General features: G+C 38.9%; 3 protein-coding genes across 3 annotated transcripts; 2 read left to right on the forward strand and 1 right to left on the reverse strand.

The window, feature by feature from the left end:
• Positions 1 to 529: 529 nt before the first annotated feature.
• On the forward strand, positions 530 to 3643 carry LOC106334564 (uncharacterized WD repeat-containing protein C2A9.03). The gene is made up of 10 exons (XM_013772859.1): positions 530 to 680; positions 1049 to 1233; positions 1315 to 1482; positions 1568 to 1654; positions 1793 to 1927; positions 2030 to 2140; positions 2239 to 2330; positions 2414 to 2519; positions 2676 to 2762; positions 2855 to 3643. Exons 2-10 carry the CDS (start codon positions 1078 to 1080, stop codon positions 3266 to 3268), a joined length of 1356 nt encoding a protein of 451 aa, XP_013628313.1. The 5' UTR covers positions 530 to 680; positions 1049 to 1077; the 3' UTR covers positions 3269 to 3643.
• A 92-nt stretch (positions 3644 to 3735) lies between these two features.
• LOC106334566 (WPP domain-interacting protein 3-like) lies at positions 3736 to 9297 on the reverse strand. Its single transcript, XM_013772860.1, has 3 exons — positions 8966 to 9297; positions 4466 to 4983; positions 3736 to 4360 (listed from the first exon to the last, which is right to left on the reverse strand). The coding sequence occupies exons 1-3, from the start codon at positions 9217 to 9219 to the stop codon at positions 3864 to 3866; spliced, it is 1269 nt and encodes a 422-aa protein (XP_013628314.1). The 5' UTR covers positions 9220 to 9297; the 3' UTR covers positions 3736 to 3863.
• LOC106329583 (uncharacterized WD repeat-containing protein C2A9.03-like) lies at positions 5369 to 7225 on the forward strand. Its single transcript, XM_013768278.1, has 5 exons — positions 5369 to 5374; positions 5821 to 5912; positions 5996 to 6101; positions 6258 to 6344; positions 6437 to 7225. The coding sequence occupies exons 1-5, from the start codon at positions 5369 to 5371 to the stop codon at positions 6848 to 6850; spliced, it is 705 nt and encodes a 234-aa protein (XP_013623732.1). The 3' UTR covers positions 6851 to 7225.
• Positions 9298 to 12035: the final 2738 nt, after the last annotated feature.

Genomic DNA, 12035 nt, shown 5'->3' on the forward strand with positions numbered 1-12035 from the left:
GATAGTTTTGTTTAAATAGTCAAATCAAACTTATTGCAGTTGATTTGATATTGTCGGAGCTGCATCAACATAAAAGTTTGCAGTCTTCAAACGAGATTGAATGTACATGGAATAGTGAATTGTCTGAGAGTAAACATATGAAAAAAAACCCGAATATTGTAGTGGATGGGGCCATAACACGACGTGATTTTTTTTTCTGCTGATTATATAAAGCAAGTGTACAGTATAAATGTCCCAAAGATAATGTTAACCCAAAAAATATCTTGAACAAAGACATACCTGTCCTCATAATCTAAGTCAAATTTACATTTTTGTTAAACTTGTAGCCGGATATAAGCAAGGGTGAATGCGTCATAACAGCATATTTTCAAACCAAATCCTATTATCAACTTATCAAATTGTTTTACCAAAAAAAAAAAAGACTTATCAAATTGTAGATATGGTTTAATTAATTAACCCGAACAATCACTAGATTTCAGATAACTTTTTAAAATTAAAAATAAAATAATAAAAAATTAAGCAAGGAAGATAAATCTCATCTCGCTCTCTCTCTCTCTCTCTCTCTCGTCGCGTTTCCATCTTGGGCTGTTCTCCGGCGGCCGATCCCGTCTCGTCGCCGTAGATCGATTCGAAGAACTGAACAATTCGTTCTAGATTTGATTCCTCCCAATCCTCCTAGGGTTTGTCCCTCTTTGATCTGCTGTTACTGTATTAAGGCTTGAATCGTCCTCGTATGTCTAAAATTGGATGGTGTGATTTTGTTAGGGGTTTGTGTTATTGCGCATGAACTGGGCGAATCTAATTGTTTCAGATGTAAATTTTTTTTCAATTTTGTAGGTTAGGTTTTGGATATTGAGGATTGATTAGTTGCATGTTTAATCCAATATTTTTGTTTTAGTTAACATGCCAAAGTTTACTACTCTTTGATGTGCAAAGTCTGTATCTTTATGCCTAGTTTTGGATTTTAGGAATGTAGAGTTTTTTTTTTTTATTGGTATGGTGGTTTCTTCTATTGGAGATTTTTCACTAATGTGTTTGATATACGTAGGTGCTTTTGTTTACTCTGCTGAAAGGAAAATGTCTAATTACCAAGGAGATGCTCCGGCTGAGTACATTGAAGACGTGGATGATGAGATGGAAGATGTGGGAGATGACATGGATGAGGAGTTCCGTGCCGATGATGATGATGATCTCGCTGCTTCTGATTCTGATGTCGAGGAGTTTGACTACTCTGTATGTTACTTATCTAATTGGTTGGCTATGCTCCCTTATCGTCTCTGTTTCAGCTTCTGATTTTGTGTTTTTTTTTTTCAGAATAATAAAATAGCTGATACCTCGGCGGAGCAAGCTCGGAAAGGGAAAGATATTCAGGGGATTCCATGGGACAGGCTTAGTATTTCTAGAGAGAAATACAGACAAACTAGGTTAGAGCAGTATAAGAACTATGAAAATGTCCCCAACTCCGGGGAAGCATCCGAAAAAGTAAGGATTTTTAATTCTCTCATCCTCCACTTTCTTTTGTTAGCACAGCTACTTAATGCATCATTGTTTTTTCGCATGGATTCAGGTTTGCAAGGTCACACAGAAAGGGGGACAGTTCTATGACTTTTGGCGGAATTCAAGATCTATTAAATCCACCATACTTCATTTCCAGGTTTTCTTTTTTGTGCTCAGAGTTCTTTAGCCTTTTTGTACTAGTTGATTGTCTTGTTCTTTTACATTGTTGAGGACATTATATTTATCTACTAGTTAAATAGTTCCATCTGATCAACAATCTTTGTGTGTTTCATAGTTGAGGAATCTGGTGTGGGCAACTTCCAAACACGACGTGTATCTGATGTCCAATTTCCTGCTGACACATTATTCTTCCCTAACGTCCGGAAAGAAGGAAGTTCTCAATGTTCGCGGTCATGTTGCACCATCTGAGGTTCGTTCTTGTCAGAATGTAAAGTTCCACATAGATGTAACTACATTATTATAATTTGGATTCTGATTTGCTTTTCTTCTTTTTCTTGATTCTTGCAATTAGAAACATCCTGGAAGTTTGTTGGAAGGATTTACGCAGACTCAAGTGAGCACACTTGCAGTAAAAGACGACTTTCTAGTTGCTGGTGGATTTCAAGGAGAACTTATTTGCAAGGTAAGACACTAGGTTTATTGATTACGGATTAGCCACACTGGCTGCGGGCATTCTCATTGACGAGCTACATCTGTTCCCACTTTCGACATTGGTTTCAGCATCTTGATAGACCGGGCGTCAGCTTTTGCTCTCGTACGACTTATGATGATAATGCTATTACCAATGCTATTGAGATTTACAACAAACCCAGGTTCTTGCTCGTCTTTTGCTTGATTGTCCAGATAAAATCATTCGAGTCACTGCTTGTAACCTTGTTTTGTCTTCTTTTCACAGTGGGGCCCTTCATTTTACTGCCTCGAATAATGACTGTGGAGTTAGAGATTTCGACATGGAGAGATACCAGCTTGTTAAGCATTTCCGTTTTCCTTGGCCAGTGAATGTAAAGTCCTTGCTTCTTTCATGGTTTTGCCTGTGATTTAGCATAGCTCTGATCTCGTATACTTAGGACATATAATTTGAGTTACCAAATCCAAGTGATAAAATGTATGTGAACTGAATCATCTAACATTGTTTTGTTTCCTGTTTGTTGGTACAGCACGCATCCTTGAGTCCTAATGGTAAATTACTGGCTATTGTTGGGGACAATCCAGAGGGCCTTATAGTAGACCCCAACACGGGAAAGGTACATCCTGGTTCAAAGTGTGTAAACTAGTCTCAAATGGTTGGTCACCACGTGATTGATAATGGCTCAAATCTTTGGAATGTACTCTACAGACGCTGGAAACACTATCAGGACATGTGGACTATTCCTTTGCCTCGGCGTGGCATCCTGATGGATTCACTTTCTCAACTGGAAACCAGGACAAGACCTGCCGTGTATGGGATATCCGTAACGTATCTCAATCCGTCGCTGTCTTGAAGGGTAACCTTGGAGCAATCCGGTCAATCCGCTACACATCCGATGGGAAATACATGGCCATGGCTGAACCAGCTGACTTTGTCCATGTCTATGACGTCTCAAAGGGTTATGAAACAGAGCAGGAAATCGACTTCTTTGGGGAGATCTCCGGAATATCGTTCAGCCCTGACACAGAGGCGCTCTTCATTGGAGTATGGGACCGCACTTACGGTAGCCTCCTTGAGTATCATCGGCGCAGGAACTATTCCTATCTTGATTCGTTTCTTTAAGCGAGAAGAAAAGTATACACAAGGCGTTCAAGGAATAAAAGAGAGCTCATACAGCAACCGGTGAACACAACAGAGGCAAACCATAGATGTGTTGTGCAAGTGCTAGTAGTTAGTGTCTTTTTGTGTACTTTACCGGCTGATGTGTTGTATACTTATGTCTGGTCTTCTAAAGCTTCAAACTCGTTCAAGATGTGTACAGAAAGAGCTGGCTCTTTGGTGGCAAAGACTAGATGATGTTGCTGAATCTGGACCCTGGTCCTCTGTTTGGTCGCTTGTGAGTCGTTTCTCTTCTTGTATTTGTGATTGTTGTAGAAACTCGAGTGTTAAAGATCCTTTTGAGCTGGTTCTGAGTTTAGAATGTGGGAGATGCTTTAACTCTACTATGGAATCTCTTGTCCTTTATAATTCGAGAAACACCTTAATAAATTAATAATAGTAGTAAGTTTTCTCTCTCTCGTAAATAGCAATAGTGAAATGAAATGTATATTTCGATACTGTTTCTTATGGTATATGTTCTGAATACTTGATTGAAAATATGAAAAAAAAAACAAAAATGATTTTGACGACACAACATGAACGATGAAATCTATTGTTTTCAAGTTGGTATAACTAAACGTGAAGTAGGAGAGCATTGGAGGACCAGTAAACGAAGTATGAAGACGAGCAAGATCAACTGTGTCAAGAAATAGAAACTTGACTTGCATGTTTTCCCCAAGAGGTTTCCACGGTTTGGTTCAGGATCTTCTGTCAGAGAAAGCACATTGCTCGGTTGTTCTTCGAGTACTTGTAGTGATGAACTCAGAGATCTTGTGAGCACCAAGTGCTTAATTTCAGCTTCCATCCTTCTCCGGAAAACGCCTTCAAGCTCAGATTCAATCTTTGAGTATTCAAGTTCTTGGATCCTCGCTTCCTTTTCGTTGAGATCAGCTCTGGCTTCCTCGAGTTTGTGTTGGAGATGTTTTACCTTCTGCTTCAAGATCAGTACCTGTGATCCTGAGGATGTTGACTTCTCTTCTCTACAATTTTCATTTTTTGGCTTGTCCGAAGGTAATGGTATAGATTCCTTACCAAGCTCCTGGAAGCTTTTAAGCTCTGCACATGTTTCACTCACATAGTTAGATTATTAACATCATATAACAGCATAACATGTGTCCTATAAGACATGCAACATCAGCAATTATGGTTTGTGTGCCAAACCTTTCCAAAGAGCATCGTGCAAAGCTGCAAGGTTTCTGATAGAATCTGCAATTTGATCCTTGTCTGCCCAGTAATGGTTTTCCTCCTTACACTCACCATCTCCATCTTCATCTTGTTCCCCGTTCTCGCTTCTGCTATATATTTGGAGTTCCTTCCTCTCATCATTCCCACCGTGGTTATTCGCAGCAGAAACTGCACCACTCGAGAACACAAAATCACTACTTCTCAAGTCAGAATCCATGCTTGAACAAGGCTTCTGGCTTGCATTCTTGATGGTATCCCTCCAGATCTTCCCTTCACTACCTGAAACAATCTTCCCTCCTACAACATTCTTTGCAGCTACGGAGTTACCGCTACCCTCTTCACTCTTCTCAAAACCTTGGCCTACACTAAACATAAAACTCGGATCTGGACTAAACCCATTTGCCACACCTTGAAGATGATGATGATGATGCACAGCCATATTCACAGATCCAACAGAGCCTTCACTACTCTGCCTCGCTTCAACAGAAGACAAGTTATTTGATTGTTTGGTGCATTTAGAAGGTGTTAGTGGAATTAATTTTTATAATTTAAAGAGTAGTGTTATTTATTTATAGATATTCATATTCTCACTAAAATCTAAAAATCATTTCTTATTCAAAAGTTTGGATTTTAATATTTCTGTAAATTTATTAAAGTTACTGTTATTGAGAATTGTATTCTTAATCATTTAACTCATAAAACAATATTTTGAGAATACTACATATATACTTTGGATTCTAAAAATTATTATAGTTATTTATTTTTATAGATTGTTACAAAATTTTCTCCAACTCATTCCAAATTCAACAAGTCTCTGTACTCTTATAATCAAAAAAATCTATATAAATCAAACTCCAACTAGCAGCCCTTAGAAACATCATGGAAGTTTGCTGGAAGAGTTTACACATACTCAAGTAAGCACACTTGCAATAAAGACGACTTCCTAGTTGCCGGTGGATTTCAAGTAGATCTTATATGCAGTGCCGGCCCAGTAAGTATGAGGACCAGAAGCCCAAATAAAATTATGGGCTGCTAATAAATATGTTTAAAATATAATGGTGGATTTGTAGAGGAGCAGTTTCGAACTCATGACTTCACGGACACCATTACTACTACTAATACCACCAGTCTATGAAGGATTTTTGAAAAATAAAGGCCGACTAATAACTGATATTATTCTGGGCCGGAAGCTGAAGCTTCTAATGCTTGGTATCAGGGCCGCTACTGCTTATATGCAAAGTCAAGAGTCTGGATATACTGATTATTGAGTAGTCATATGCATTATTATTGACAAAAGCTTCATATATTTCTACTTTCCACTTTGGTTTCAGCATCTTGATAGACATGGCGTCAGCTTTTGCTCTCGTACTACTTATGATGATAATGCTATTACCAATGCTATTGAGATTTACAACAAACCCAGGTTCTTGCTCGTCTTTTGCTTGATTGTCCAGATAAAATCATTCGAGTCACTGCTTGTAACCTTGTTTTGTCTTCTTTTCACAGTGGGGCCCTTCATTTTACTGCCTCGAATAATGACTGTGGAGTTAGAGATTTCGACATGGAGAGATACCAGCTTGTTAAGCATTTCCGTTTTCCTTGGCCAGTGAATGTAAAGTCCTTGCTTCTTTCATGGTTTTGCCTGTGATTTAGCATAGCTCTGATCTCGTATACTTAGGACATATAATTTGAGTTACCAAATCCAAGTGATAAAATGTATGTGAACTGAATCATCTAACATTGTTTTGTTTCCTGTTTGTTGGTACAGCACGCATCCTTGAGTCCTAATGGTAAATTACTGGCTATTGTTGGGGACAATCCAGAGGGCCTTATAGTAGACCCCAACACGGGAAAGGTACATCCTGGTTCAAAGTGTGTAAACTAGTCTCAAATGGTTGGTCACCACGTGATTGATAATGGCTCAAATCTTTGGAATGTACTCTACAGACGCTGGAAACACTATCAGGACATGTGGACTATTCCTTTGCCTCGGCGTGGCATCCTGATGGATTCACTTTCTCAACTGGAAACCAGGACAAGACCTGCCGTGTATGGGATATCCGTAACGTATCTCAATCCGTCGCTGTCTTGAAGGGTAACCTTGGAGCAATCCGGTCAATCCGCTACACATCCGATGGGAAATACATGGCCATGGCTGAACCAGCTGACTTTGTCCATGTCTATGACGTCTCAAAGGGTTATGAAACAGAGCAGGAAATCGACTTCTTTGGGGAGATCTCCGGAATATCGTTCAGCCCTGACACAGAGGCGCTCTTCATTGGAGTATGGGACCGCACTTACGGTAGCCTCCTTGAGTATCATCGGCGCAGGAACTATTCCTATCTTGATTCGTTTCTTTAAGCGAGAAGAAAAGTATACACAAGGCGTTCAAGGAATAAAAGAGAGCTCATACAGCAACCGGTGAACACAACAGAGGCAAACCATAGATGTGTTGTGCAAGTGCTAGTAGTTAGTGTCTTTTTGTGTACTTTACCGGCTGATGTGTTGTATACTTATGTCTGGTCTTCTAAAGCTTCAAACTCGTTCAAGATGTGTACAGAAAGAGCTGGCTCTTTGGTGGCAAAGACTAGATGATGTTGCTGAATCTGGACCCTGGTCCTCTGTTTGGTCGCTTGTGAGTCGTTTCTCTTCTTGTATTTGTGATTGTTGTAGAAACTCGAGTGTTAAAGATCCTTTTGAGCTGGTTCTGAGTTTAGAATGTGGGAGATGCTTTAACTCTACTATGGAATCTCTTGTCCTTTATAATTCGAGAAACACCTTAATAAATTAATAATAGTAGTAAGTTTTCTCTCTCTCGTAAATAGCAATAGTGAAATGAAATGTATATTTCGATACTGTTTCTTATGGTATATGTTCTGAATACTTGATTGAAAATATGAAAAAAAAAACAAAAATGATTTTGACGACACAACATGAACGATGAAATCTATTGTTTTCAAGTTGGTATAACTAAACGTGAAGTAGGAGAGCATTGGAGGACCAGTAAACGAAGTATGAAGACGAGCAAGATCAACTGTGTCAAGAAATAGAAACTTGACTTGCATGTTTTCCCCAAGAGGTTTCCACGGTTTGGTTCAGGATCTTCTGTCAGAGAAAGCACATTGCTCGGTTGTTCTTCGAGTACTTGTAGTGATGAACTCAGAGATCTTGTGAGCACCAAGTGCTTAATTTCAGCTTCCATCCTTCTCCGGAAAACGCCTTCAAGCTCAGATTCAATCTTTGAGTATTCAAGTTCTTGGATCCTCGCTTCCTTTTCGTTGAGATCAGCTCTGGCTTCCTCGAGTTTGTGTTGGAGATGTTTTACCTTCTGCTTCAAGATCAGTACCTGTGATCCTGAGGATGTTGACTTCTCTTCTCTACAATTTTCATTTTTTGGCTTGTCCGAAGGTAATGGTATAGATTCCTTACCAAGCTCCTGGAAGCTTTTAAGCTCTGCACATGTTTCACTCACATAGTTAGATTATTAACATCATATAACAGCATAACATGTGTCCTATAAGACATGCAACATCAGCAATTATGGTTTGTGTGCCAAACCTTTCCAAAGAGCATCGTGCAAAGCTGCAAGGTTTCTGATAGAATCTGCAATTTGATCCTTGTCTGCCCAGTAATGGTTTTCCTCCTTACACTCACCATCTCCATCTTCATCTTGTTCCCCGTTCTCGCTTCTGCTATATATTTGGAGTTCCTTCCTCTCATCATTCCCACCGTGGTTATTCGCAGCAGAAACTGCACCACTCGAGAACACAAAATCACTACTTCTCAAGTCAGAATCCATGCTTGAACAAGGCTTCTGGCTTGCATTCTTGATGGTATCCCTCCAGATCTTCCCTTCACTACCTGAAACAATCTTCCCTCCTACAACATTCTTTGCAGCTACGGAGTTACCGCTACCCTCTTCACTCTTCTCAAAACCTTGGCCTACACTAAACATAAAACTCGGATCTGGACTAAACCCATTTGCCACACCTTGAAGATGATGATGATGATGCACAGCCATATTCACAGATCCAACAGAGCCTTCACTACTCTGCCTCGCTTCAACAGAAGACAAGTTGATACGTATGAGGATCAGAGACCACCGATCATCTACCCTTACAAACGCAGGGGCCTTAAGCTGAGGAGTGCTGGGCCGGAATAAGTTGAGTAAGCCCAAGAGGGAATTGGCTTGGAGGACAAGTAGTCTAGAAGAGTCGTAGTAGCTACGTGTTAATAAAGCATTGGTAACCGAAGCACAGGGGGATTGTGGGATCGGGAGCCATGAGCTGGCATAAAGGAACATCTCCTTTATAAGTCACGTGAGAGGAAGGAAGTAGGGTATCGAGTAATTTGTCTTTCATGTCATGTCATGTACGAGAGAGAGTCTGAGGGATTTCTCCTTGTAACCGTTATCTGAGTGTTCAATAAAGCAAGTTCTTTTGTCATTTTGTTATAAACCCTAAATCGTAACACAAGTCCACATGTTTCAAAGGAGGATTCACCAAACCAGTCAACCCACGCTTCAGCAATTTACTACCTTCATCATCAGCAGGTGTAGTAGTAGCCTCGGCCTTCACAGGACCATCTCTTTTGATCCTTCTCCATTTCTTCAAACCGAATCCTTTTCTCGTCGGTGTTTCAGCCTTTAAACTATCAACGCTGTTGGATCGTTGAGGTGATCCAATACCTTCCACAGATTCAGGGACTGAATGATTCATTCCTAAAGGCATATAACGTCAATTCCAGTTCAACGATCATCCAGAAACTTGCAACAAAAAAAAAAAAATGCAATTGGATAAAGCGGAAGAGCGTACCACTTTGAACAAAAGAAGGCTTCCCTTTGAGAGTTGACAGAAGAAGCTAAAAGACTTTTGAGAATCAATGGTCATGCGACGGAGAAAGCCGCCGACATTATTGAGGTTTAGTTAAAATTATTACAGGAAGATCAAACATGGGGTCCACATGACATAAACCCACTGCGCACAGCTGGCCGACCGATCTGGATTAGAACATGTTGTTGGAATTGTATTGGGAGACAAATTTTATATTATGATCCCAATATATTGGGCCATTAAGCCTATTAAGTTCTTTTCAAGCCCGTTTAAGTAGTTTTAATTTCCTTGTAAGGTTTTTTGTTCCTTTGGTTCATTTTTATTAAGGGTCCGACTGGTGACCATCCGGGAAACAAGAGGAACGAATAAAAAAGGAATGTACGGGAATAAAATACCAGGAATGAAAAGGAATGGTTATTCCTTATCAAATTTGACAAGGAATAATTTTGTTCTTTAATTCTCTACAAAAAAGGGAATGAAAGGGAATGAGAGGAAATTATTATTCCTTGTGAATGGTAATTTTTTTTAGGAACGTTAGGGAATGCATTATTCCTCGTCGTTCCCTGGTCACCATTCATACCCTAAGAACTTCGTATGACTAGAATACAATTGCATGGAACAGCGTTAGAGCATCCTTATCGCGGGATCTTAAATGGGCCTTTAAGGTTTTTAGATTTTTTTTTTTTCCATATTACCAAAGACAAAAAGCTACAAGAGAGACCACAGAGACAAGCCCAAACTATTATCAAACAAAAGAAAGACCACAAACGGCCCACCATAAACACCCAAGAACGAGGCCGAAGATTAAGGCCCGAAACAGAACCCCCTCCCAAAAAGACACGTACACAACACGTGTTCAACGACGAAGGATAACGTGTCCGACGCAGAGTAAACCGTCTCCTGCCTCCACCGACCAGATCTTACGCCGGCGCCCAAACCCATCGGCGCCGTATCAAACACCGTCTTCACCGGTTAACACATCACCGGACCTAATCAGTAACCACCAGAATTCAACCTAAACGAGGAGCCACGCCAATTCTTTCACCACTTTCACCGTTTCCAGAAACACATCCCACCGTGTCCCACCGGAGCCAAATCGGGAATACAATTCTCCACCATCTTTTCCGGCCTCAAACTTCTCCATCGATCCAAACAAAGCGATCGATCATCGGATTCCACCGGGAACCAAAGCCGAATGATTTCGCTTGGAAGATCGCAAAACATCGGAGTCAAAGCCAGCTACACCGCGTCATAGAGACCACCGTGCACCAGAGTCATTGTCGTGAACCAGAAAGGAGGAAGAAAACGGGACCACCGCGACTTTCTCTATCTCTCAAGAAATCTTATGAAAGAAGGGAGAGAGAGTCTACCATCTCCCATGTGCTCAGCTACTTCTTCCTTAAGGTTTTTAGATTCTAAAAATAAATGAAAATTGGGTAATTAATAAAAGACGTCCCTTAATTAAGGCACACAAGAACCGTGTCTTGTGAGACACGTGTTGGCATGCTGCTCATTTTCTCTTCTTCTCTCTTTCTTCGCTCTCTTTCGTCTCTCTCATCCCGCCTCTTCGATTTCTCGATCTCTCTCGAAAGCATTGACAGTGATTCTCTCTCGGCGGAATTGAAAGGAATCGACGATTGGCTCTCCTCGCCAGACTCGACGATGGTGTCTACTCGACGGCTCAGACGATGAAGACAACAACTGATCTCCTATGCTTCTTTCAAATAATTCTCGTTTATTGTAATAATCTTTGTTTTCATGTTTTTATTTAAAAGTCAATGTTGAAAATGTTATCTTTTATTATGTTTTATGTAATAAAACAATTTTAATTTTAATTAAATATGTTTAATATTATTTTATTTTTAAGAATCCCAAAATAAGAGACTTGCAATAAAGACATAAAAAGCTCAAGTATCTTAACCAAGTCTCTTAAGAGCATCTCCAATGGTGTTACCACCATTGGAATCCTTAGGAATATTAAATTTTTTTTTTTTTAAATAGTTAAGAATTCTAATCAAATTAGTATGTCTAATGGTGTTATCCAATTTGGAATCTTTAAGAATAAAAAATTAATAAATTTTAAAACATGTGAAATTAAAATATATATTTTTGCATGATTAACTATCATTAAGAAAAAAAATTAAAACATGTCAAATTTAAATATTTATTTTTACATGATTAACTTTCATTAAGAAAAAAAAACATGTAAAAATAAGATATTTATTTTTGCATGAGTAACTATCATTAAGAAGAAAAAAAATTAAAACATGTTAAATTTAAATATTTATTTATTACATGATTAAATATATAAAAATACAATAATTATTAATTTAAATATATTTTCATCACCAAATACAATAATTATTAATTTTCTATAGCAATTCTAATCTTTTAATCAATTTTAAAAGTGGTTTCTATAAGTTATTATTTTTTTTAATTTTTTTTTTCAAGTTTATATAGCAATTATAATCTTTTAATGAGTTTTAAAAGTGGTTTCTATAAGTGATCGGAAGACGTTAGCTTCGATGATGATCGGAAAAGAGCTTGCCACGTCACTAAGGATTTGCTCCTTAAAACCTCTTAATTTAGTACTGCTCCTTACCAAACTGAGCTTTGTTAATACTATTTTATTCCAATTAGTCTAGGATTATGTGCTAAGGACCCTCAAAATATACCGTTGCGGGTGGTCTAATCAACTTTATTCCTTAAATACT

Source organism: Brassica oleracea, chromosome C3, assembly GCF_000695525.1.
Source record: "Brassica oleracea var. oleracea cultivar TO1000 chromosome C3, BOL, whole genome shotgun sequence".
In the NCBI taxonomy this organism is placed as follows: Eukaryota; Viridiplantae; Streptophyta; class Magnoliopsida; order Brassicales; family Brassicaceae; genus Brassica; species Brassica oleracea.

What these genes read in the sequence shown, in the direction of transcription:
- LOC106334564 (XM_013772859.1), top strand. Translation starts at nt 1,078, where the DNA reads ATGTCTAATTACCAAGGAGATGCTCCGGCTGAGTACATTGAAGACGTG. An exon ending in GTCATGTTGCACCATCTGAG is followed by an intron (nt 1,928 to 2,029) that starts GTTCGTTCTTGT and finishes TCTTGCAATTAG; the next exon opens with AAACATCCTGGAAGTTTGTT. An exon ending in GAGATTTACAACAAACCCAG is followed by an intron (nt 2,331 to 2,413) that starts GTTCTTGCTCGT and finishes TTCTTTTCACAG; the next exon opens with TGGGGCCCTTCATTTTACTG.
- LOC106334566 (XM_013772860.1), bottom strand. Translation starts at nt 9,219, where the DNA reads ATGCCTTTAGGAATGAATCATTCAGTCCCTGAATCTGTGGAAGGTATT. An exon ending in CCTCCTTTGAAACATGTGGA is followed by an intron (nt 4,984 to 8,965) that starts CTTGTGTTACGA and finishes ACAATCAAATAA; the next exon opens with CTTGTCTTCTGTTGAAGCGA. An exon ending in GCACGATGCTCTTTGGAAAG is followed by an intron (nt 4,361 to 4,465) that starts GTTTGGCACACA and finishes AAACATGTGCAG; the next exon opens with AGCTTAAAAGCTTCCAGGAG.
- LOC106329583 (XM_013768278.1), top strand. An exon ending in GTTTTCCTTGGCCAGTGAAT is followed by an intron (nt 6,102 to 6,257) that starts GTAAAGTCCTTG and finishes TTGTTGGTACAG; the next exon opens with CACGCATCCTTGAGTCCTAA. An exon ending in TAGACCCCAACACGGGAAAG is followed by an intron (nt 6,345 to 6,436) that starts GTACATCCTGGT and finishes TGTACTCTACAG; the next exon opens with ACGCTGGAAACACTATCAGG.